The following is a 24,325-nucleotide window of genomic DNA, read 5'->3' as shown; positions in this document are numbered from 1 at the left end:
ATTGCCAAACCTGGTGCCAGTTGCTTATTTCTCACTGCACCTCTATCCCACATTAGTCAGTCACTTCCTGCTGTAATACTGGAGGATCACAGCATGATCCAGTTAGGGGGAAACTCCATTTACAGTGTGGTGCAGGAAAAATCCCAGAGTGCCTCAGTGCATTCAAATAGCCTTTCCACTCCTAATCCAGTGAAGCTTTACTTATAGAGGAGTTTTCATTCCATAATAAACAGGGCCCACATTGCTCAGCTCCTGGGGCTGCAGCAATCACCATTTAACAGCTAGTTTTTAAGTGCTGCATTGCACAAGGATTATCAACTCTTCAGCCTCCTCTGCTCTGGGTGAGAAGGGGAAGGGAAATTACCACTAGCTCACTGAAAGGGGAACAAGGAGGCATCCTTAGCAACCAGTATTGCTCCCGGCAGGGAGTGCAAAGGAGCCAAGGCTAGACCGCTGGGCAGTGGAGGATGGAAGATGCTACAACTGCAAAGAAGAGTTGGCACCCTGTCACCTTTCAGGGTGAAGATATGACTTTCCTGGCCAAAGTTTCCCCACCAGACTTCCCCCAGAGGTCAGGCCCACCAGCAAGTCCAGGGTGTGGAGGGATTTTGCTAGACAGTTCCTCTCCCATTATTGAAAAACTCCCCTTCTAGTGAAGTGTGCCTGTGTGAACACACGGGGTTAAATCCTGGCCCCGTGGAAGTCAACGGCAAAACTCCCATTCACTTCCATGGGGCCAAGATTTCTTCCACAGTGTTTCAGAATTGCTCATCTGGGGGCACATGACAAATCGACTGTAAACCGCCCCTCCCCCCCGCCACAATCCATGGATGTGGGGGAACAAGGTTTTACCTGCTGGACCGCGAGGTCCAGGTGGTCCCTGGATGGACGCGCCTGACAAAAGAAAAGAATCAGATGTATTCAAGAATATTTTCATAGCAAAATGAACAAGTTGAAAGCATGCTGTAGGCTTTATTCCACCCCTATGGCCCCTGTGCTCTCTCCTATGTACTGCACGTATATAATACCCTATTATAATATATATACCTGGGGGTCCTGGAGGGCCAGGGGGGCCTGCTCGTCCCAGTAAATCTGACGAAACTGAAAAAAAGGAAATATTTTTGCTCTGGAAATATTGTTGTGATGTTGCTAATGAAAGCTATTGGAGTCAGGGGTGGATTAAGGCAAGATCCTTGGTACAAGGCCTCATGGGTCAAAGGGGACCTGGACACACCCATGATTCTGAGAGGACAGGGTAGGGCTTCCCTTGATAGTCCCTTGGGGACCATGAGAACAGGCAGCAAGACCTGCGGCAGGTGAGTTTGGGATGGCCAAGGCCACCAGGGTGGGAAACAGCAAGGAATCTCTCTGGACAGTGAGGACCTGTGAGAAAGACCACAGAGGCCAAAGATGCTGGGCTAGGATGACAAGACTTTTCAGGAGGAGGAAGAATTTTTAAAGGAGGGCCTGAATTTTTTGGTGAGCAAGGTAGAAGGCCAATTTTTCATGAATCTGGGCTCCAGAGAGTCTTAATTAAAGACTCTCTGGACAGCTGAGATGTGAATCCCAAGTTCGGGGGTGTTCAGATCCAGGATTTGGGTTCGGCCCATTATAGAGCTATGGAGGAGTCACAAAGTTCTGTTCCAGATCTGAATTACTCCAAATGCAGTGTTTGCACATGGGGAGCGGATCGGGACCACTTTTACTCTTAATCCATCCTTGATCAACATCCTACAAATACTTACAAAAGCTTTTCAGAGCATAGTAGAATAATCCAAGGTATAATAAATAATTGTAATAGTAACTGGTTGCAACATGCACACTGTATTACATAAAACAAATTGATTTTCCCCAGGGCATACTGCTGTTAACTCAATTCTGTTTCTGTCACTTCTGCCTTGAAATTAACATTTCTTTCCCTGATGATTTTGTCCTCAAATATGTGGGAGACTCTAGCCCTTGGTCCTCCTCCACATCCATATAACATGTCACTTTGGACTGGTTACTTCTTTGCAGCAGGCTTAGCATTAGTTTTAGTGTGAGCACAGGGCAGCTGCATGTTCTTGTGGCCTAGTGGCCAGAGTAGTGCAGTAAGACTGAAAAAGACCTTAGTTTCAGTCCTGGCACTGGCCTGCTAGCTCTCCTTTGAGCAGACCATGTCAATGCCCTGTGCCTCAGTTTCCCCATCTGTAAAATGGGGATAATGATACTGCCCTCCTTTGTAACGTGTTCTGAGCTCTACCAATAAAAAGTGCTAAATACTATTATTGTCATCATATAGATACCATGAGCCTCAACTAAACCACGTGCACACTTCGTCTACAACATATTGAGCTAGAGACAGCTCAAGTTGAAGGACCCTCTCCCTTAGCTGGGCTGGTCTCACCCACTAACTCTTCATGCTTCCAATAAAGAACAGAAGCAGCATCTCTTCTTACTTTGAGATAATGAAGTTGCAACTTCTGATTTGATGGTTTCCACAACGGTTTCACCGGTGAGCCCTCTCTCGCCACGTGGACCTTCATCGGGAACAGAGAGAGTGTGGGTTATTTAGCCCATAGAGGACGAGCTCTACCTTTTGGGGGATCTGCAAGGCTCCAGGCTAATGTACTAGCTTCTGATCTCCTCTGACATGGCTTCAGATTTTGCTTTCTGTTAAAATAAACTGGTTGACACAAATTCAATCCTTGATGGACAGTCATCCAAATCTGGAAATTCCTGCATAAATCTGCCATTATTATCAAGCTCAGTTCAGGGTCCATCTCTAGCTCCCACCTTTTTACATAGCAGGATCCCTAGATCAGGACCATAATCCAGATCCTCAAAGATATTTAGGCACTTAACTCCCACTGAAATCAGTTCCAATGGGAGTTAGGCACCTAAATACCTTTGAGGATCTGGGCCCATATAACAGAAAGGCAGCTTTGATTGAAATGTGCTCTGCTAGATCTAACGCCCGGATAGAATAATAATAGCTGTATCTGTGGCTGTAGCTTTCATACAGAAGCTATTTGGGCACTCCCCACACACTCCTCTATGGGAGGGTGGGGGGAGAGAGACATGAAAATTGGGAATTTCTTAAAAGATTAATTAAAACTATGAACGCAGACGAATGAGCCAAAATGAAAAGCTCTGGAGACAAAAGAGAAAGAGACTTTGCAAGAAGCTGAGAAATAAGGAGCGGGACTGAAAGAGTTTGTGAAAAAGAAAAGAAACGAATGCAGTTCGTTCAGAGGCAGACAGTGTGCTAGGCAGACTGTGTACGGTACCTTGCAGTCCGGGGAGACCAGCTGGCCCAACAGGACCTGGTTTCAAAGGACAAACAAAAAACGACTGCATTAGATTTCCATGGCTGTATTTAACGGTATCAGGGGACAATCAATAGGCCTTTGAAAAGAGCTGAGAACATCAAATCATACATTTGTCCACGCAAGTAAATTAAATCAGGATATGGGCATGAATTAATCAGCATGCCAGTGGATACTGGAGGTTCTGGAGAGGTGATTTTTAGCTCAATACCTGGCAAATAAAGCACATAGTCCATTTAGACTGGTGAAATAACCAGGCAGGTACGGGGTATAATACAAAGACAAGGGGCCTGATCTAGTCTGCCTTGTCCCTTCCCTTGATGAAGCTGAGGAATAACACCACTGAAGCCAAAGGAGTTACACCACTGTAAGAGGCAGACAGGTGCGAGAAGAATCGGCACCTTTGAGGTTTGCTCTATGACTCCATATACTGGAGGGCGATGACTGAATAAGGACTGTTCAGAAGAGGTTTAGGCTGGGGGGTTATCATGGAGCCTGGGGCTCTTAGTGTTAGGGTCTGGAGCGGGCAGTGCTAAAATCTCGTCAGCAGTTCTTGCGAGATTTCTGCTGTCCTGATGACAACCCCACCCAATTCAGGACTGGAAGATAAGCCCCTTCTGCGTCTGGATCTGAAAACAAAACTATGGGGTATGTGTGTGGGTGGGGAGGGGAACGGGGGAGGGGTGTCAGATCCAGGGTATTTCCCCCCTCCCTTTCTTGAAATGCGAAGGGACTTGGATTTGAAATCCCAGGTTTGACCCATTGCTAGACTGTGTGCATTAGATCAAAATGTAATGGGAGGTTCCAGGCCACAACCTCACTTCCTCCTACTCTTCTGAAGCCTGCCTCCTACTTGTCCCTCTTGTATCTGTCTCACACCCCCATCTTCACACCCTTCCCTGTGCTCCAAACGACCTGTCTTCCTTTTCAAAAATCCCTCCTTCAAATACACATGCTCACTGCGCTGCCTGTTTAAGTGAGGCCCAAACCCTGGCCTTACTACGGTGGAGATCACAGAGGGCAGGCAAGATGGGGAAGCTAATGAATAGAGTCCCTGACCTATGTGGCCTGTAGGACAGGACAGCTTGGCAGGGATAGGAAACCATGGACTCCAGAATGCTCCAGAAAGGAAGAGTGTGGACCCCACTCAGCCCTGGCAGAGCAGGGGGACCCTAGCCATATCCCCAGGCTGGCTGACCATACTCCTGTCGGCCCAAGAAGCATGTTCACCGGGCCCCCGCCTGCTGCTCAGAAGCAGCATTTTCCAATTCTGCTTTGTGCCCCCTCTCCCACCTATAAGATGAAAAAGCATTTTACCCTGAGATTGTTAAATTCCTGCCAGGGCAGGGACCCTGTCTTTCTCTGTGTTTCAGACAACCCCAAGCACAGTGCTCAGTAAATACACAACAAACAGTGATGCATGCTGCACCTGGAAGGAGCAGGGTTTCCTTACCTGGGACACCAGGTGGTCCTGGTGGTCCTACTGCTCCTGGTGGGCCTGGAGGGCCAGGGAGAGCAATAGTTGATGAACCCTCTGCAACACAAAAACAAGGCAGTTGGCAAACAGAGAAGAGAAGTAAATCTGCAACAAATATCATTTGTAACGAACGCTCTGACCAGTTCTGCTGTCTACATTGCCACAACCGACTTAAATGATGCAAACACAAAGAGACCCTGATCCTTTGTAGGCACAAGGTAACCATGAAAATAGAAGGGATAATAGAAATTAGAGAAAATCATCAAAAACTGGGCCTGTTCAAAATCCCACTCTCATACGTACCAGCAGTTATAACTTGGCCGGGAGCACCAGGTTCACCTAGGAGAGAGAGGGACAGAAGAAGAGTGATCAGTTAACAGATCAACAAAACATTCTGAATAAGTTTCTGATAGCATTTTGGCTTCTGTTCTCATTCCCCTCAATCTTTTGTTAGAGAAATTATAAGGATGGGAGATAATGGGGGAAGAAAGAGACAGAGAAGAGAGAACTCAGCTAACTCCAAAAGATTCTTTAATCAAATGTCCAAATGCTGCATTTGTCAGAATGCATAACAGGCCCAGTTCTATCCTAGATACAAGTGTGCGGCTTCCACTGAAGTCACTGGGGCTTGTGATCATGTATCTGGGGGCAGAGTTGGGTCCAATATGTACATTTCAGAGGGGGAGCTACGCTGATGACTTCTTTGGAGAACACCCGGTTTTCTACGAGCTTCAGGAGACTTTTGTTAACTCCATTTTTCTTTTTTGAAACCACTAGGTGCCACTGTTGATCCAGGCACTGGTCAGGAGACAAGAAAATCCTCACTAATGCAAAGTACCTAGAGAATAAATGAATATCTGGTTTGAATCCCAACTTACCTTTAGCCCCTGGTCGACCGGGGTTGCCTGGGAGTCCTGGTATGAAGAAACAATTCAAAATTATGAATGTAAATATTTTTTTTCCAGATAATTCCCAGAACTGTAATTGTGGGTTAGTGAGAAAACCCCCCACACAGTCACTTGATCCAACCATTTATTCTCCTACATTTATGGCAGGTGGTTTTAAAAAGATTTCCTGCTGTTGATTGCACCTCCTTTGCTTTATCAGAGGGCCCCAGATACCACTGTAAGATGGCCCCAGATTTCTAGCGATGGCTAACGGGGTGGTTCAATTATGCACAAGGACCTGGAACGCCTTCCTTATAACTCAGGGTGGGATTTTCAGAAGTGTAATGGGACACGGTGCTGCTAAATAGTTGTGAAAATCCCATCCACAGTAACGATCTCAACACCCACTTTGATTCAGAATCCTGTGAGTCACCATATTAGAATCCCTATTTTGACCTGATGAGGGTGAAGATTCCAAGGAGTTCCTGAACTAACATCCAGCAGAAATCTATTTTCTATCAGATGGGTGTTGTTTATTTATTCAGGACATCTCAGCCCAGGTGCTCCTCCAAGTGACCTTCCCATAGCACTCCACAAAGTTTTCCCTAGCTCAGTGTTCTGATTTACTCAGTGGGATACACTGGACCCTTGAGATTGCATGGCCTTTTCTAGCTCTTATCATCTCCTCACCAGCTGACTAGCATTAACTCATTTTTCTAGTGTTTTACAAAAAGGAAAGTAAGTGAGCTTAGTCCTGGTGAAAATTTCTAGGCTGACAGCCCTGGAGGTTGAAATCCTTCGTTTATTTACAGGACATCTACATTATGGGGAAAGGAAATGCAAAGTTCTTCCCCATGGCACCCCACCAATGTAACTTAACCCTGTTCTGGAGGTGCAACCTCTAAGGTTCAGACAGTAACCCATACCATGATACACCTCTACCCCGATATAACGCGACCCAATAGAACACGAATTTGGATATAATGCGGTAAAGCAGTGCTCCGAGGGGGCGGGGCTGCGTGCTCCAGTGGATCAAAGCAAGTTCGATATAATGCAGTTTCACCTATAACGCGGTAAGATTTTTTGACTCCCGAGGACAGCATTATACCGGGGTAGAGGTGTAATTCACCCGTTGGCTGGAAATGCAAACAATGGGGCTAGCTAGAGACATTTGTGGTGGTAGCTTTGGTGATGTGGGACATGGAATTAGACTGAAACAATCAACAGATTTCACAAAGACCATTGGGCAGTCACCAAATGATAACAAGGCTTGGTCACTACAAAACTGGGCTGGAAGTGGATCCTAGCATTTGGGAGAGGACAGCCTTCTGATGTGTCCTTGTCTTGCCTAGGGTTCCATGTGTGGAACGCTGTGAGGCTGAGACAGCTACCAGGCTAGTGAGGAGGTAATGTAGATTTAAATTGTACTAAAGAAAAACCGTCTCTCATGAAGGCCCATTCCTCATTACTACAGCACATTTCAAACTGGGTTTTCCTAGCATTTAATAAAATATCTGTGTTAACCTTAAAAAATGTGGTGAGTTGAGCTCCCCTAACTCCATAAATGAGACTTGATCATGCATGAATATATGCTGTCAATCTCATATCTCGGCTATTTTAGTGGTCCCTACACCTGTGTTTCACGTAAGGATAATAGGCTTACAAATGTGAGGCTAATAGGAAAGTCAAGGTGCTACAACGTGTTGGTGATAAGCCAGAATATGGCAAAATAACTTACCTGGGGGTCCCTGCGGTCCTGTGAGACCTGGAAAAATAAAGGCAAAAATTCTGAGATTTGGAAAAATTTCTTTGGGGAAAAACAATAATTTTGTTTATAATTATGGGCAGATCTTCAGCTGTGCAAATCAGCATCCATATACGTGTGTGTAATCTGCATATTGCAAAGGGCCCAACATCCACATATCTTCGCATTTCATTACAATGTCCCAGCATGACTATCTGGCATAGAACCATAGAGTTGGCAGGCAGGCAATCCCTCCAGATGGGATGTGTAACTCAATGGCCTTGTCTAACAATAGTCATTTTTTCCTTTCCGCTTTTACCTGGCTGTCCTGCATCGCCAGCGGGTCCAGGTGGTCCTCGCAATCCTTGCATTCCCATGAGACCTTGTTCCCCTAGGGACGGTTACCAAGACAACATATACATACTCAGATTCATGTAGCGCAATAACCATTTACAGTCTAGAGACTGTTGATGTGAAAAGTGCCAATGTTTCGATTGTAGGCACCTCCCACAAGTCAGCAGACATGCTGGCACATTAAGCGGGTACTTTCATGCCTAAATGGCCAGTTTGAGCATCCAAAGTTAGGAGGTGGGCAACCAGGTTTGAAGTGCCACAATGTTGTTCTGTCCAATATAAGATATAAGGCCACTGCTGTGACACAGCAAGAGTCAGGTGATCTCCAGGAGATCGCATACGGTATATCTAGTCACTCGGGCTTTTGCTTGAAATGGGGAGGTGACTGTGTGACCATAAGGAAAATACACACACATTTATCTGGTGTTCATGCTACAGAATGCATAGGATAGTTCATTCTTAACTTCACTCTAGTGTCTTGGATACAGACTACCCATCGCAGGTGAGGCCAGGATGATGGGGCACAAGGATAGTTAGCCTCCTGTAAACATCCCTTGGTTCAGGGTTAGATGTTTGATGGTACACTACTGTACTACTATGTTGAGAGACCAGGGCCCCAAGTCACGACTCCATTGACTCTGTTACTACATCAGTCACCATCTCAAGCTGCAGGCAAGTCACGATGTAGGTGATCATTTGTCTCTGATGAGGGGCAATGGGGGAGAAGAAGGAAAAAATAGCCACCTACCTCGTGGGCCTTGGTGTCCATCGGGGCCAGCTGGACCTACCCAAAGATAACAGCTCATTAGGGATTGCCGGAATGGTCCCACAGTATACTCAGTATGGGGGGATATTCCCTGTATGGTGTATAGCTGAACACAAGACTATGGCTTTCTATTATATTATGTCTAAATAAGACCTTGACTGGGATCATTGATGGTTCAGAAACTTTCACCTAAATCTTAAAGGTAAGGACCTCGTTTATGCAAATACAATCTAATGTAAGAAATTTGTGGGAAAGACCTGGCAATACATACAGTACAATCCCACTGCACAGTTATCTCCGTTCCAGTCCTCACAGAAATGGACTAGCCACTGGCGGAAACAACATCTGTGTGTGTTCTCTAGAAATGCTGCATCAGGTCTTTGTTATTTACCAATGGATCCTTTGGCTCCCGGTTCCCCTGGAGGACCAGGCAATCCTCTTGAGCCTGGCTCACCTGCGATCAAATCAAATTAAAGTGAATACAAATAATGTTGGTGAGGGTAGAGTTCATGACCATCCACAACATTTGCAGCTTTGCAAGCTAAAGGTAGTATTGACAGGCCATTCGGGCCTCATGATTCATGGTGCCTCGTGATCACCTCTGGGCATTGGGAGGAAGTTTTCCAAAATGCACAAATTAACTGAGTGCATTCCAGGTGAGGGGGATTCTCGCTGAAGTAATAGGTATGGATCCCTCCCCAGGGATACCTGATTATATGAATCAAGAATATGATCAGATATGGCAAACCTCATGTTCTAATGAACAAAAATGTCAACAATAACAATATCTTTACATCTTTGAAAAATAAGCAGAGCAAGCTTGGATGGGCAGACTTTATTCCTGCATGCACTTTTTAATAATAATCTACTTCATATTTTATAGCCAGTATTAATTCCAGGACCCCAGACAACAAATGTTTATATACTGACCTGTCAGACCACGAGGTCCTTTCTCTCCATGGTCACCTAAAGAAAACACAAGGGGAAATATAACTTCATGTAATTCATAGAGTCATAGATTCCAAGACCAGAAGGGACCATTGTAATCATCTAGTCTGACCTCCTGTATAATATAGGCCATAGAACTTCCCCAAAATAACTCCTAGAGCAGATTTTTTAGAAAAAACATCCAGTCTTGATTTAAAAATTGTCAGTGATAGAGAATCCACCAGGACCCTTGGTAAATTGTTCCAATAATGAATTAGTTTCAACATTTATGCCTTATTTCCAGTCTGAATTTGTCTATCTTCAGCTTCCAGTCATTGAATCTTGTGATGTCTTTCTCTGCTAGACTGAAGATCCTACTGTTAAATATTTTTCTCCCAAGTAGATACTTATAGAATGTGATCAAGTCACACCCTTAACCTTCTCTTTGTTAAGATAAAGAGATTGAGCTCTTTGAGTCTGTCACTATGAGGCATGTTTTCTAATGCTTTAATCAATCTCGTGGCTCTTCTCTGGACCATGTCCAATTTATCAACATCCTTCATGAATTGTGGGGATGAGAACTGTTTCACTGAAAAATTTTACTGTCGAAGAAAAAGAAAACCGGATGACAAAAGCATCAAGTAACCAAAGCCAATGAGGTATGTGATTGATCCCAACCTGACACTGGGGGAACCAGGACAAAATATCCTGAGTAATCTAATAGGAAGAAAGTACTGACAAAAGTAATTTAATTGATTAGCATACCTTTGGGTCCAGGTGCTCCCAAAGCTCCTTTCTCACCTAAAAGATATAAAAGCAATGGCTTAAAGTATAAATGTTGTAGGGGGAGAAAAAGGTCTCCCTCCATCATTCCTCTCTAGAGACAGGACATGACCCATCTCTTCTTTTGATGCTTCATTTAATCTAATCTATCATGCTCCTACCTATCTATGGTATTTCCAGGGTACCTATCACCATCACTAAGTTTATTCTTTTTCCTCCTATCTTTCTCCTATTATCCTCGGGCCCCAGGGTCAGAACCTTTCTCAGATATAACTCTGATTCACAGCTGGGTGTTCTCTTCTGGGCAGTAATGGAAAAGCACAACAACATCGGTTACAGCCACCATAACTCGTCAGTGTAGCAGAAAGTGGGCTCTAAGTCTGACCTTTGGCCCCTGGGAGACCTGCTTCTCCTCTAAATCCTTGAAGACCAGGAGAACCTGCAAGAAAAAATGAAATTGGGGTTTTAATCATGTCCAACCTACTCCACCGCTGAACACATTTTCTAAGGAAGTCAAGCACGCAGAGAGTTGTCACTCTGTCTTTGTTTCCTGTATAATAGGAGAATGTGGCACTCACCAGGCGGACCGTGTGGGCCAGGAGAACCCGTCATGCCTGTAAATAAGAAGTGTACAATATTTCAGCTACATTGCAATGGGAAGGAGAACCCATCTCCTTGGGTTTGCCAACAAGTGACCAGATTCCAGAGTGCCCCTAACTAAACAGGGTCCTCCAGCCACTAGACGATCTCACATAATTTGCATCCTATACATCAGAGAAACTTAGTCTTGAACTGGAATTGTTGTGATCTACAGGAAGCAGCTTTCCCTGGTGGGCCAAGCCATAGCCTCTCCTCCTTGCCCAAGGAAGGAGGAATAGAGTTCCACCTTGTTTCAGTGGGGAGTTGCGCTTTATAGGCAAAACTTTTCCTCTCAGTTACATGGGTCAGCTCCCATTGAAGTCTGTGGAGTGGCCCCTATGTGACAGACAGATAAGGATTCGTCCCATTATTTCTAAAGGTTCAAAGGCAGGCAAAAGCCATCTGTAAGCTCAGGTAGATTGTTGCCACCAGTCAATCATCTACAGCGTTACTTAGACTTCCATAAAACAAGCCATTTTTTAAAGTCTAAAATACGCCTCTTCCCATTAGAACGTCTCGTTCTGAAATGTGGCTCGTTTGGGGGCAAGCCAGCTCATTCATCTCCCCACTGCAGTGAGGCACAAATAAAAACAGTGGGACCCACAACCTTCAACGCATCCTCTCACAGTTCCTAATCAGGGCTATTGCCCATGCAATCCTGCTGCCATTTTCTGTTCACCACTGTATTTACCTTTGAGGCCAACAGACCCTGGTGGCCCAGGCGGTCCTGCAGGTCCGTGATCACCAACAGCGCCTAGAGAGTAAAGCATCAGAGCACGTCATTAACCAGCCTGCCAGCTGCCATCCTCCACCCCCAGAAGGAACTCTAAGATTCAAAAGGACGTATCTATAGCGTGGGGATCACCTGCACCACACTGAGCTTCTCTTGTCCTCCTGGGCAGCAAGACAAAACAAGCCTGCAGCTTGCTCCTGTGGGATCCACTTGCTATCAACAAATTGTCTCCATGAACCTAAACTGGACTCCCTGTTTTATAAGTCCAGCCATCTCTTTCACCATCCTACCCCCAGATCTATGTGCACCCATGCAAATGCTGCTTTGCAGAGAGGTATTGTATGTTTACCCAGCTACAAAACAAACCACCAGCCACCTTTAGTCTGTTTTCTTCTAGGAGTCACCTTGAACGACTGAGGGTTACCAGCCCATTTAGTAAGGATCTGATTTTGGTATACGGCTCTGATTCCCCGTCACTCAGTGTCATGATTAATCAGTAATTAAGACAACTGAGAACACATTATCCAGAAATGAGCCCATCTCATTGGGCATTACGACACACCAGAGTTTGAATCTTTCTAATGTCCCAGGACTTATCTCACTACACCACCTGGCGTCATTGTCTTCTGTTGTCAGTAAATATTTTAGTGAAAAAAAAAAATCTATCAGTCATTTCTGTGCTAAAAGACGTGTCAATCCAATGCAACAGACAGATCTTTGTAATTAATTGCGGCAGCTACAGAAATGAAAAGATTCTTTTTGGTAGGACACACAATCAGCACCAACCTGTTTGCCTTTTTGCACACAGTCAGCAGTTTTCTGGTTTAGTCTATTTATTCAACTCTGTAGCAGCTTTGGGCCAGAGCCTTTGGTGTGACTCTTGCCTCAAGGTTGGCAGTGTGGACAAGATAAAAATTAGCTGAGAGCCAAACCACTTCTGGTTCTGCAAAACCCAACCCTGACTGATGAGCTTTGGCAAAACAAAAGCCACCTGGTTTGGCCATTGTCGAGGTGGCACAAACCCGAAATCTTTCAGCCCTATTCCAAGTGGAGAGGCAGATAACAGGAAACCTGGATCTGAACTATCAAAACTAAATCCTGACCACTGAGGCTTTTGCAAAACCAGAACCGAGACCCAGCCTCCATGGCCCATCTCTTTATGCACTGGGGACAGAACAGGACAGTCTCCTACCTCTGTCTCCTTTCTCCCCAAATCCAGGTGGTCCAGGTTCCCCACGAGGCCCTGGTGGCCCTTCTCGCCCTCTTTGGCCCATGGGTCCCTCCATGCCATGATCACCTACGGTAAGCAAATGGCTTGTAATATAGCTTTATACATTCCATGCAGCGAAATTCAGTGTCTCCTCCTCCCCCGCTGCAGCAGGACGGGGTCCTGTTTTCACACATGCAGGTTGAGGGTATGAACATACTGTGCGAGTCTCCCACTGTAACTGAGCTGTGCTAAGCTCAGAGTAAGATGGGTCAGTGCTGCTTACCCACACTGCCTTTCTGTCCTTTCGGTCCCTCTGGTCCTGGGTGCCCCATCAAACCAGGCATGCCTGTAAGCAAAACACAATGTGGTAAATCTGCAGTTTCCCTGACTACGGTCCAAGGGTGGGTGTCTAAGAAATATGAAAATAAGGGATTTGGAAACCCAGGACTGCAGGGTTAGGGTGGCCGGGCTGAAAAAATATATTGTTTGCTAAGCACTGTATATATGCAGGGGTCTCTTTAGCAGCATATGGTAGGTACGGTAGGGTGCAACTATAAATATTCTCTGGCTCTGAGAACATTCCTGTCCAACACGGCTGATACTGAAGGATACATGACTTTGTCTTTTGCACACACAATGTCAAGGCATGATCACTCATGCAGGCATCTGATAGAACTGTCACAGGCAAAACCCAGTTTGCAATTATTGGCCAGAATCTTTCAAGCATGCTCACAGATCTCAGTGCACCAAAATCGTGCAGGGAAATGTGTGCTCACACACAAGCCAGGACAGGATGAGGCCTTGCGGCAAATAAGGCCTTTGAGCTGTAAGGCAGTGGTTCTGCCTGTATTTCAGCACTACGGGAATAATAACTTCAAGCAGTATAAGACATTTGCAATGGCACAAGAGTCAAACTCAGACTCCATGGACAGCCAGCCTGGAGGGGTTTGATGTGCAAAATTAATCCTGGCTGACTGCAATGTCACTGTGTGTGGTGTTCAGCTGACGCGCCACGGAGGCTGGCGACTTGTTGAACTCAGCCTACCTGGTGCACCAGGAAGTCCTTGATCTCCTGTTAGAACAAAGACACAGACCATTAATGGGAAAACGGATCTTGCCTTATGTTCCCACCTTCCTCCTTTTGCTAGTTATTACCCTTCTGCCAAAAACCAGAGGGGTAGGTGCCTGGCCTTTGACAAATCAAAGACCCCAACATTCCTCTAAAGCATATCTTGATTAAACCAGATACTGTACGATTCCCATCTTGCTTTTCAAACGGGTGAGTGTATTTCTGGATACAAATACCTGTGATCCCCTCTACAGTGCTCTCTAGACTCGGGTCTTTGCCAGGGGATAGTGCTGACGAGTGAACAGCCATGGGCAGCAGGTATAATAGGCAAGGGGAGGCGTTGCCACCCCCAGCACAGCCGTCCCTGCTGCCTGACACCTGGGCCGTGGTACCCCCTCCCCCCGCCTCTTCTCCCTGCTCTGACCCTTCCCCAAGGTTCCCACGGTTTGCTGCTGCTGGTGAATCTTTGCCTGGGGTGAATCTTCCTCCCCTTCTCTCCTCCACCCCATCCCCTTCTCCCCTCCGAGGTCCCCGCAGCTGCCGGCTGCGCCTCTCCTCATGCCCTCACCCCCGAGGGGCGCGGGCTGGGTGTGCGCCTGAGAGTGCGAGCTGGGAGTCAGTGGCAGACGAGGGGAGCGAGGAGGCGAGTGGAGGGCACCCCTGAGTAGGGCTGTGTCTACACTGCCACTTTCAGCGCTAAAAGTGGAGCGACAAAAGCTTTAGCGCTGAAAAGCGCCAGGATAGACAGTGCTTTATCGCCGGGAGCACGGCTACCACCCCTCATGCAGTGTAGGCATACCCTTACTTTACACAGTGAAAAAGGCTTCCAGAGACCTAGTAGCAGAGATCACTGAAACTGTTAAAGGGCCATTGAAGTGGTAATGAAGCCATTTGATAGGCATTTGCCAAGGCCCTCGGGAAGCCTGTGGCCATGTTCAGCTGGCTTTTCTATTGTAGGAAAATGTGTTATTGGGGTTAAAAAGAGTTTCCAAACGATGACCCCTCAGTCATTCTCTGTACCAGAAGAAGTAACTGCTAACCTGGCTCAAGGAGGAGCTGACATAGCCAGAGAGTTTATTTCTTGATCTAGTCGTTTTACTCAAACCCAGTTTAAGTAAACGAGTCCGGCAGGGAATTCTGCGTAAGGTGATCACACTATTGCCCTAATGCAGGCTGTCAGTGACAAGCACTTGTTCAAAAGGAGCGATTAGGCTTCAGCTTGGCGCAGGTAGCCTGGCGTTTCGTCTCTGTACAGCACACACCGAGCGCCCTGCCACGCAGAGGAGAATCTATCTGGTAATTGAGCTACACCTGTTGCTTGTTCAGTTCCCATGGGGAATGTTATTACGGCTTTAAGGTGAAAAAGGGAGAGGGTCTCACAGGGGAGAGGGGGCAGCAGCAGGGTTAAGGGCTGAGGTGAGCCAGCTGCACAGCAGGTGGTGGTGGGGGGGTCTCGTGGTGGGGGGTCAGGGTCTGGCAGGGGGGGGAGGTGAGCAGCAGGTGAGTGAGCGGCAGGTGAGCGGAGGGGGGATCTCGGGAGGGGGTGAAGAGGTGAGTGGCGAGTCAGCAGTGGGTGGGGGCAGGGCCTGGGGCAGAGCAGGGGTGGAGTGTGGGTGGGGGCTGTGGGTGGAAGAGGCAGGACAAGGAGCTCGCCTCCCCCAGGGGAAGTTTCACCCACCACCCATGAGAACAGCCAACCCCTGTCATTATAATACTGGACCCAGGGAACCACTTAGAAGGTGAGAAGCAGTCACCACTTCATCAGCCTCTCAACAGAACTAACTTCTGTGAGAAACAAAAGGCCTTCCTTCAGCTAAGTGCTTCTAAATCTAGAGTTCTCACAGCACCTTGTCCGGGTATATGAGAAAATGTCTAATTTCAGACTCACCTTTGGGACCTTGCATTCCCATATCGCCTGAGAAAGGAGAAAAAAATCAAATCAAGAGAGATCCAGGAGGTATTCCCAGTGATTGCTCATTTTGGGACCATCCTTTCTTCCTTGTTACACTCCGAACTCTCAATGAGACCCCTGGGAGTTTGGGGCGAACATGGAATGCAGGATTGGGCCTTTCCCATTTTAAGTAGTTGTGCTAGTCAGTTCCCTGGATTCATCATGCAAATTATTGGAAGAACCTGAGACACAGAACAAAGAAAGGGAAACAAAACTCTCCTGTACCTTTCAGACCAGGTTCCCCTTTCTCTCCTCGGAAGAAACCTGCAATGGGAAGTAAAATGGTTGTTAGATTTAATTACACAATTTCAAGTAAAACGATCTCTCTCTCTCTCTCTCTGAAGACACAAGGCTGCTTTTGACTCGATTTCAAGGCTGGAGGCAGCATAATCTAGTGGGCAGAGCATGGATTTGGAAAGTAGGAGCTCCCCAGACTGATAGGAGTGACTCGCTTTGAAATCAGCCGCACTCATCTCTTGCAGAGGAAGGAAAATCATGCTCTCAGAGTGCCAATTCCATTCTTGACTCTCTGACCTTGGGCAAATCACGTAACCTTATTTTCTCCATCTGTAAAATACAGACCTCACTCACAGGGGTGTTGTAAGGAATAATCAGCTACTTTTTGTGCAGTGCTTTAAAAATGATAAGCCTTATCAGTGCTGTAAGTATGATTCATAATTACGGGGACCATTACATTATGAAAGTGGGGGAATAGTCCCACTATTGTGGGGAACTTTCCTGGCTTCTGCACTACCCTGGTGAGGTGGGCTAGCGAAAGGATCTGAGTCCTCGCTCCCACTTCCTTTACCCAGTGGTCTCCCTGCCCTTAAGGACTCCCCTTCCACTCTCCTGTCTGGCAGAGTCCTCGTAACCCCAACAAGGCTGGGCCCAGGATTCCTGGGGGGCTCGACCCCCAACCCTGCTGTGGTCACCTAGGACAGGGGCTAGGGTGTCCCCACTCTGGGGTACTCTCTCTGCACTGGGCACTTCTCTGACGCACTGACTATTACATACAATTTAAAGCAAATGCAAGTTATTTAATCAACAATTAATTTTAAAAAGAATAAGGGAAAATGGGAAAGGTTAAAGGAAACACATCACCCCGCTCTGTGGCAGGGAACATCACAAACAGTGTCTCTAGAACGTCAGGGCAGTTCACAGTCTGTTCCTTGTAAGTCCCAGGCCCCTTTTCCGGCCCTGGCTGTGCTGTAGGGATGCTGTGGGTTGGACACTCGCTCTGGTGGTGGCCTCATGCCCTCAGGCTCTAAGTGGTAGGACCCTTCTTCCCAGTGTCGCCCCCGCCCTGTCGGGGTTACATATCCCCCTCCGAGTCTGGCCTGCAGCCTCCTGGCTGAGGCGTCTCCCTGTGCTGGGCCCACTGCCCAGGGTCCCCCCTCGCGCTCTCCAGCTGCTCACCGCACCCAGCTCCGGACTGCTCCAGCCCCAGCTCCACCACTCGGTCTCTGCACAGCTGCTGCTCTGCCTCCAGCTCCCTGGGCTGCTTCTCTGGCCCCTCTGGCTCTGGTTGCTGCAGCTCTGCTCCCAGGGCAAGTCTGCTCTCTCTGGGCTGTGCCTCTAACTTTGGGGCTGCAGCTCTGCTCCCAGGACAGGGTCTGCTCTCTCTGGGCTGCTGGATCTGGCCCAGCTCTGCTCCCCAGTTCAGCTTGGGCCTCTGCTTTCTCCTTAGCTCGGCCCCACTCTGTCTGACCCAGCCAATTCCAGCTCACATGGAGGACAGGACCTCCCTGGCCTCCTGACTCCCTGAATAGCCTGCCCTCCCTGTCATTCAGGCTGACCTGGAGCATTGGCCTCTCCCCATTGTTCCTGGGGACTGTCAGTCTCAGGGTCCTGATTTCCCATAGACCCTTCCCCTTTTAGTACTGGGAGCTAGCCAACCAAAACACCCCCACTGACTGTTAGTAAGGGGGCAACAGTCCTCTTACATTTACAACTACCTTGATATCCCTCTCTTGGATAAGTAGGGTAGATTTAATCCTTCTCTTACTTCCATGACAGGCAGCATTCTAAGACCTGTACTTGCTTGCAACATGCTCTCCCATAATAGGAAGGGTTTATAGTTTGAATATATTATGCTGTACTTTGAAGGCCTCTGCCAACTCAGATACGGAGTCACACACCTTACCTGGGAAGACTATTCTGCAAGTCTTTCCCCTTATCTGGGACAGTGAACAGGGCACATTTTCAAAAAATGGCCACCTAAACTGCTCCTGCAAAACTTGCATATGCAATATTTGCATGTTCAGACTATTCATCTGTGCAAGCAAATCTATTTTTGCATGGGCAGTGCATGCACCTCTCCATTTTCTGAATGTAAGTGTAGATTGTGTGAATGCAAATTTTACACACGCAATTTAGACAGTGAATTTGGAAAATCTGAAACAAGAGAACGATAATTGCTCAAGAGTTTACATTTGTCAGTGCAATCTGACTGCAGGGCCAAGGGTGGGGCTGAAATGAGGTAAAATCACATCTCAGTTACACAAATGTAAATCTGGAGTAACTCCACGAAAGCCAGTGAAGTTATTCCAGGTTTACAGTGGTGTGAATAGAAAAGGAGGACTTCTGGCACCTTAAAGACTAACACATTTATTTGAGAATAAGCTTTTGTGAGCTACAGCTCACTTCACTGGATGCATTCAGTGGAAAATACAGCTCACGAAAGCTTATGCTCAAATAAATTTGTTCGTGTCTAAGGTGCCACAAGTCCTCCTTTTCTTTTTGCAGACACAGACTAACACGGCTGCTACTCTGAAACCTGTCAGTGATGTAAATGAAATCAGAATCTGCCTCTTCTTCAATAATATATACAGAATCTGGTAACACCATGTTCTACATTTCTTGCTACCTAATTGCAATCTTAAATCACAAAGTCCTGTGGACAGTGCAAATGACAGATCTGCCTTTTTTTCCTGGTGAAGCATCTTTTAGCAATCCAGCCTCATGGAATTTCTTAGACTCTTGCCCTTCTTACCTCGTCCTCTTTCCAAAGCCATTTTGCTCCTCATAAACAGCCAGAGAGCCTCTTGATCTTTATGACTGAAACCTGTAGCATAGTCTGGACCTTTCCCTACATCAGAAATACTGTACTGTTGGTTAATATCCGCATTGTGTGGATTAATTAACAGGTAGCTGGCTTGGGTTTTCTCCAGGTTTTCCACACGAGATTTCAGCTTCTTCACTTCTTCCGCTGAAAGGTTAAATTAAAGTAAACCATTAAAGGGGAATGAGAGGTGTGTTGATACCCATAACAATTATTTCTAAAGGCAAGAAGCAAGGGAAAGTTCTTTGTCAACTCACAGCTGCTGCTTAATTTGGCAGGGGATGGGAGAGTAGGGTAGGGTTATTCTGTGTATCTAGTAGCTCCTTGTAACTGGTAACTTTTTACCTGGGATTTCCACTGGACTGAAAAGACATCTTTTGAACCTATCAGCCTCTAAGGCAGAGGCGGGCAAACTACGGCTCGCGGGCCACATCCGGCCCGCGGGAACGTTCTGCCCGGCCCCTGAGCTCCTGGTCCGGGCTCTCTCCCCCTGTCTCCCTCCCCAGCAGGCTCACCTTGCTATGCTGCCAGCGCTCTGGCCCGCCGCTCCCGCCAGGCACTGCGGGTGGCGTGGCTGGCTCCAGACGGGCGGCGGGGCTGTCAGCTCCTGCTGCTCTGAGCAGCATGGTAAGGGGGCAGGGGCGGGGTTAGATAAGGGGGGGGGTTTCCGGGGGCAGTCAGGGGACAGGGAGCAGGGGGCGGTTGGATAGGAGGTGGGGGCCAGGCTGTTTGGGGAGGCACAGCCTTCCCTACCTGGCCCTCCGTATAGTTTCGCAACACCGATGTGGCCCTCGGGCCAAAAAGTTTGCCCACCCCTGCTCTAAGGGCAAAAATTATCTGGTGGTCAGAGCACTAGAGTGGGAGTCAGAACTAAATTCTCCTCCCAGCTGTGCCATTGATTTCCTCTGCGATCTCGAGCAAGTTTTACATCCCCTCTCTGGTCTCATCTACTCTAGGAAAAAAAGGGGTTTTCCTAACATAAGTTAACTAACATGAGATAAAATCCTAAGGTGGACAAGACAGTTTGTAGCTTTCACACGAGTTAGTTGGTTGAGGCAAAACCTAAGGGTTTAATTCATAGTCTTTAATTCAAACTGTTTATACACGTGGAAACGACACACTGCCTTGTTTTCACTAGGATTTCACCTTGCATTAGTTACCTCGAGTTAAGACCACCACTGTTTTCCTCGTGAATATGCACCCTGTGTGCCTCATTCCTCACATCCATAAAACAGGAACAGTACTGATTTCTACCCCTCGCACAGCTGTTGTGAAGCCTAATCCACTAATGCTGGTCAAGCGCCTTGAGATCCTTGATGGACAGCACAAGAGAAGTGCAAGGCTCTCTAATGATACTTAAAGGCACAGACAAAGAAATGCGCATTTAGTAGCTAAATCCTCACAAGTGAAAGATACGAGACCCAAGAAAATTTGAAAGCAAAGCTGAGCAAACATGGATGCTTCTGGGGACAGTGAGCACTGTGTTGGTACAGCATGGGAGAGCTGATGGACTCCAAGTATCCTCCTGCTGCATTTCTGTCAAACACTGTTCACTTCTTTACGGGAGGTGACACAGATGGGCCCCAGCAGCACAGTTTCGGTTTGGATTCAGATCTTGAACCAAATTTTAGGAAAGATGGGGAGCGCACAAGAACTGTGCAACCAGATCAGACTAGTGGACCATGTAGCTCAGTCTCCTATCTCTAAGACAGATAAGCATTGGAGGCTTCAGAATAGGGCCTAAGAAACCCTATAATCGATTGTTGTGGAATCGCCTGCCCAGCAGTGCCACTGGAACACTTTTAATAGTGGGGGTGCTGAAAGCCAGCCCCCTTACCCCAGTCTTTGCCCCCCCCCTCCCGCCCCGGAGCTGGGAGCAGGGCCGTGTCTCTGGGATGGGGGAACCTGGACAGGGGTAAGGGGGCTGAGGCTGGGGCCACAGCTGGGGGTGGGTGCGGGGCTGGGAGTGGAGCCCTGTGCAAAACCTGGGGGTGCTGCAGCACCCCCCGCACCCCTAGTTCCCGTGCCTATGCTGCCCAGAGGAGAAGTTTCCTAACCCTGGTCACTTACAGGTTGGCTTTTGCCCTGAAGCAAGAGGGTTTCTATCCCTTACACATTATTTTTATCTTATCTGATGTATCCGTTGTTCTCATTATCCTTATCTTTGTTTTATCTTTTACTTAGCCCTGCTAAGCGCTCAGTGAATGGAAGTTCACAGGCTAATTATGTGCGCTGCAAAAAAGTATTGCATGGGACAGATACTATTACATTCTCTCTACCATCCATGATTTCGTGTCCCTCTGTGTTGTCCCTCTAAAGGGGGTTTGGATGGAGGGTTTTGCTTTCCTTCATTATCGATCTGGATCTGAACTTCTTCAAAGTTTGGCGGGTATTTAGATTTGGAGTTTGGTTCAGGCCAATCACTAATCACATCTGGATTTCACTGAACCTGAACGATATAGTCCATCCTTTGGCCTGCTCTTGCTGTGATCTCTTACCCAAAGCGATGAGTCCGAAGAGCAATCCGAGGAGGAGCAGCCCAGCCAGGAGCAAACCCAGGAGCCATTTCCACCAGCTACAGCAGGAAGCACAGGGACACCAAGCTGGGGCTGCCCCTATCCCTCCCACTCCATCATCGCCTCGAATTTCTAAAGTGGGAAAGGACAACAGCAAAGTTAATAAACAACTCACTGATTTCAGTATGAGAATAAGGCCTGCAGGGGCAGGCCCATTAAATACAGTGCTCTAGGGAAAAACCTTTCCAATTCAGTTTGCACACAATGGGTGAAATTCGGAGCATCCTGAAGTCAATGGCAAAACTCCCGTGATTTCAACAGGGCTAACGTTTTTTGAACTGCTGACTTCCAGTTTGCAGGTGCTAGTTGTCCCTACATTTGTGTGCTTGCACAACGATGACACAATGAATCGCAGCCATAGCTCTGCGTAGTTGTTCTGCTAACTACTTGATTTACCCCTCCAGTCAAGAAGCACATCTACTCAGATTTCCACCCACATCTGAATTACGGGTGCAAATTTTGCAGGTGCAGACTGTGCTCATCCTAAAACAGCAACCCTTATGAAAATGGCCTCCCCTCTTTATTGATCACTTACAGATTATTTATATCACAGCTGGGTTATTCTTTTTTTCATTGAAAGTAAACTGTGCTTTAATATATCCCCTCCTACTAAAGAATCTTCAAAGCACTACTGACCTGCATAAGTTGCTTTGTCCTTTGTTGACACGGATTTTAGACCTCCTGTTGTTACAACAAAAGAGATTTTAATTATCTTTTTAAATTATTTTATTTTTAATTATTACCAACCACACCCAGGATAATATTGACACAGGTAAAATACAAAAAGAAAAGGAGGACTTGTGGCACCTTAGAGACTAATCAATTTATTTGAGCATAAGCTTTCGTGAGCTACAGCTCACTTCATCGGATGCATACTGTGGAAAGTGTAGAAAATCTTTTTATACACACAAAGCATGAAAAAATACCTCCCCCCCCGCCCCACTCTCCTGCTGGTAATAGCTTATCTAAAGTGATCACTCTCCTTACAATGTGTATGATAATCAAGTTGGGCCATTTCCAGCACAAATCCAGGTTTTCTCACACACACCCCCCCCCCCCACAAACCCACTCTCCTGCTGGTAATAGCTTATCTAAAGTGACCACTCTCCTTACAATGTGTATGATAATCAAGGTGGGCCATTTCCAGCACAAATCCAGGGTTTAACAAGAACGTCTGAGGAGGGGGCGGGGGGTTAGGAAAAAACAAGGGGAAATAGGTTACCTTGCGTAATGACTTAGCCACTCCCAGTCTCTATTCAAGCCTAAGTTAATTGTATCCAATTTGCAAATGAATTCCAATTCAACAGTCTCTCGCTGGAGTCTGGATTTGAAGTTTTTTTGTTGTAATATTGCAACTTTCATGTCTGTAATCGCGTGACCAGAGAGATTGAAGTGTTCTCCGACTGGTTTATGAATGTTATAATTCTTGACATTTGATTTGTGTCCATTTATTCTTTTACGTAGAGACCGTCCAGTTTGACCAATGTACGTGGCAGAGGGGCATTGCTGGCACATGATGGCATATATCACATTGGTGGATGTGCAGGTGAACGAGCCTCTCTCTGGTCACGCGATTACAGACATGAAAGTTGCGATATTACAACAAAAAAACTTCAAATCCAGACTCCAGCGAGAAACTGTTGAATTGGAATTCATTTGCAAATTGGGTACAATTAACTTAGGCTTGAATAGAGACTGGGAGTGGCTAAGTCATTATGCAAGGTAACCTATTTCCCCTTGTTTTTTCCTCCCACCCCCCCCCCCCCCGGACTTTCTTGTTAAACCCTGGATTTGTGCTGGAAATGGCCCACCTTGATTATCATACACATTGTAAGGAGAGTGGTCACTTTAGATAAGCTATTACCAGCAGGAGAGTGGGTTTGTGTGTGTGTGGGGGGGGGTGAGAAAACCTGGATTTGTGCTGGAAATGGCCCAACTTGATTATCATACACATTGTAAGGAGAGTGATCACTTTAGATAAGCTATTACCAGCAGGAGAGTGGAGCGGGGGAAGGTATTTTTTCATGCTTTGTGTGTATATAAAAAGATCTTCTACACTTTGCACAGTATGCATCCGATGAAGTGAGCTGTAGCTCACGAAAGCTCATGCTCAAATAAATTGGTTAGTCTCTAAGGTGCCACAAGTCCTCCTTTTCTTTTTGCGAATACAGACTAACACGGCTGCTACTCTGAAACCAGCTAAAATACAATTCTGTTTATCAGTGTGTCTTTAGTACAAGCTGTATTGGACAATGCTTTATTCTAACCACCTTGATATGCCTCTCTTGGCTAAGTAGGGTAGATTTAATCCCTCTATTACTTCCATGACAGGCAGCATTCTAAGACCTGTACTTGCTTGCAACATGCTCTCCCATAATAGAATGAAATTATGCAAGGCCAAAGCAGGCAATAGTATAAACTACAGGAAACAATGGAACAAAAGAGGTGCAAATTGCATATTGCAGGTAAGCTGAGCTGAACATGGGTGCAAGCAGGAAAGTGATGTAACGTGTACTGATCTGGCATTCCTTGAGTCTGAAAAACAAGTGAAATTTACACACCCTGGGGATGGAAGGATGGTGTAGCAGGAAAAGCAATTAACAGGAAAGTGTAAGTGTAAGTAGGGGCCAGTCTACCCCTGTTAGTAACTTCCTGCTACATGCACATCTCTTTACCCCAGGGCATATAATTCACACTCATTTTACACACCCATTCAAGACTGTGTCACTCCAGTGGTGTAACTCCTCTGATGCTACATTGAATCAGGTCTTATGTAACAAGCCAGCACTAGTCAGTTATTAATTATTTATTATTACTATTATTATTTAGCATGTCTTCCA

The 24,325-nt window shown here is 46.6% G+C and overlaps 1 protein-coding gene across 1 annotated transcript in view; it reads right to left on the bottom strand.

Annotated features, from left to right (window-relative positions):
- Positions 1–24,325, bottom strand: part of COL17A1 (collagen type XVII alpha 1 chain) — a 64,425-nt gene that overhangs the window by 15,654 nt on the left and 24,446 nt on the right. The window contains exons 16-39 of the mRNA XM_075131086.1: positions 22,122–22,166; positions 21,408–21,557; positions 18,841–19,056; positions 16,074–16,112; positions 15,786–15,812; positions 13,874–13,900; positions 13,112–13,174; positions 12,811–12,915; positions 11,577–11,639; positions 10,825–10,860; positions 10,632–10,685; positions 10,229–10,264; positions 9,467–9,502; positions 8,928–8,990; positions 8,519–8,554; positions 7,736–7,807; positions 7,411–7,437; positions 5,664–5,699; positions 5,089–5,124; positions 4,762–4,842; positions 3,270–3,305; positions 2,439–2,519; positions 1,048–1,101; positions 853–894 (exon numbers count right to left, since the gene is read on the bottom strand). Coding sequence (XP_074987187.1) covers positions 853–894; positions 1,048–1,101; positions 2,439–2,519; positions 3,270–3,305; positions 4,762–4,842; positions 5,089–5,124; positions 5,664–5,699; positions 7,411–7,437; positions 7,736–7,807; positions 8,519–8,554; positions 8,928–8,990; positions 9,467–9,502; positions 10,229–10,264; positions 10,632–10,685; positions 10,825–10,860; positions 11,577–11,639; positions 12,811–12,915; positions 13,112–13,174; positions 13,874–13,900; positions 15,786–15,812; positions 16,074–16,112; positions 18,841–19,056; positions 21,408–21,557; positions 22,122–22,166 — 1,461 coding nt within the window. The remainder of the gene's footprint in view (positions 1–852; positions 895–1,047; positions 1,102–2,438; positions 2,520–3,269; positions 3,306–4,761; positions 4,843–5,088; positions 5,125–5,663; positions 5,700–7,410; positions 7,438–7,735; positions 7,808–8,518; positions 8,555–8,927; positions 8,991–9,466; positions 9,503–10,228; positions 10,265–10,631; positions 10,686–10,824; positions 10,861–11,576; positions 11,640–12,810; positions 12,916–13,111; positions 13,175–13,873; positions 13,901–15,785; positions 15,813–16,073; positions 16,113–18,840; positions 19,057–21,407; positions 21,558–22,121; positions 22,167–24,325) is intronic.

Source organism: Caretta caretta, chromosome 7 (assembly GCF_965140235.1).
Source record: "Caretta caretta isolate rCarCar2 chromosome 7, rCarCar1.hap1, whole genome shotgun sequence".
Lineage (NCBI taxonomy): Eukaryota > Metazoa > Chordata > Testudines > Cheloniidae > Caretta > Caretta caretta.
Note: the sequence above shows the minus strand (reverse complement) of the source record. Positions and strands in the feature narration are given on the sequence as shown.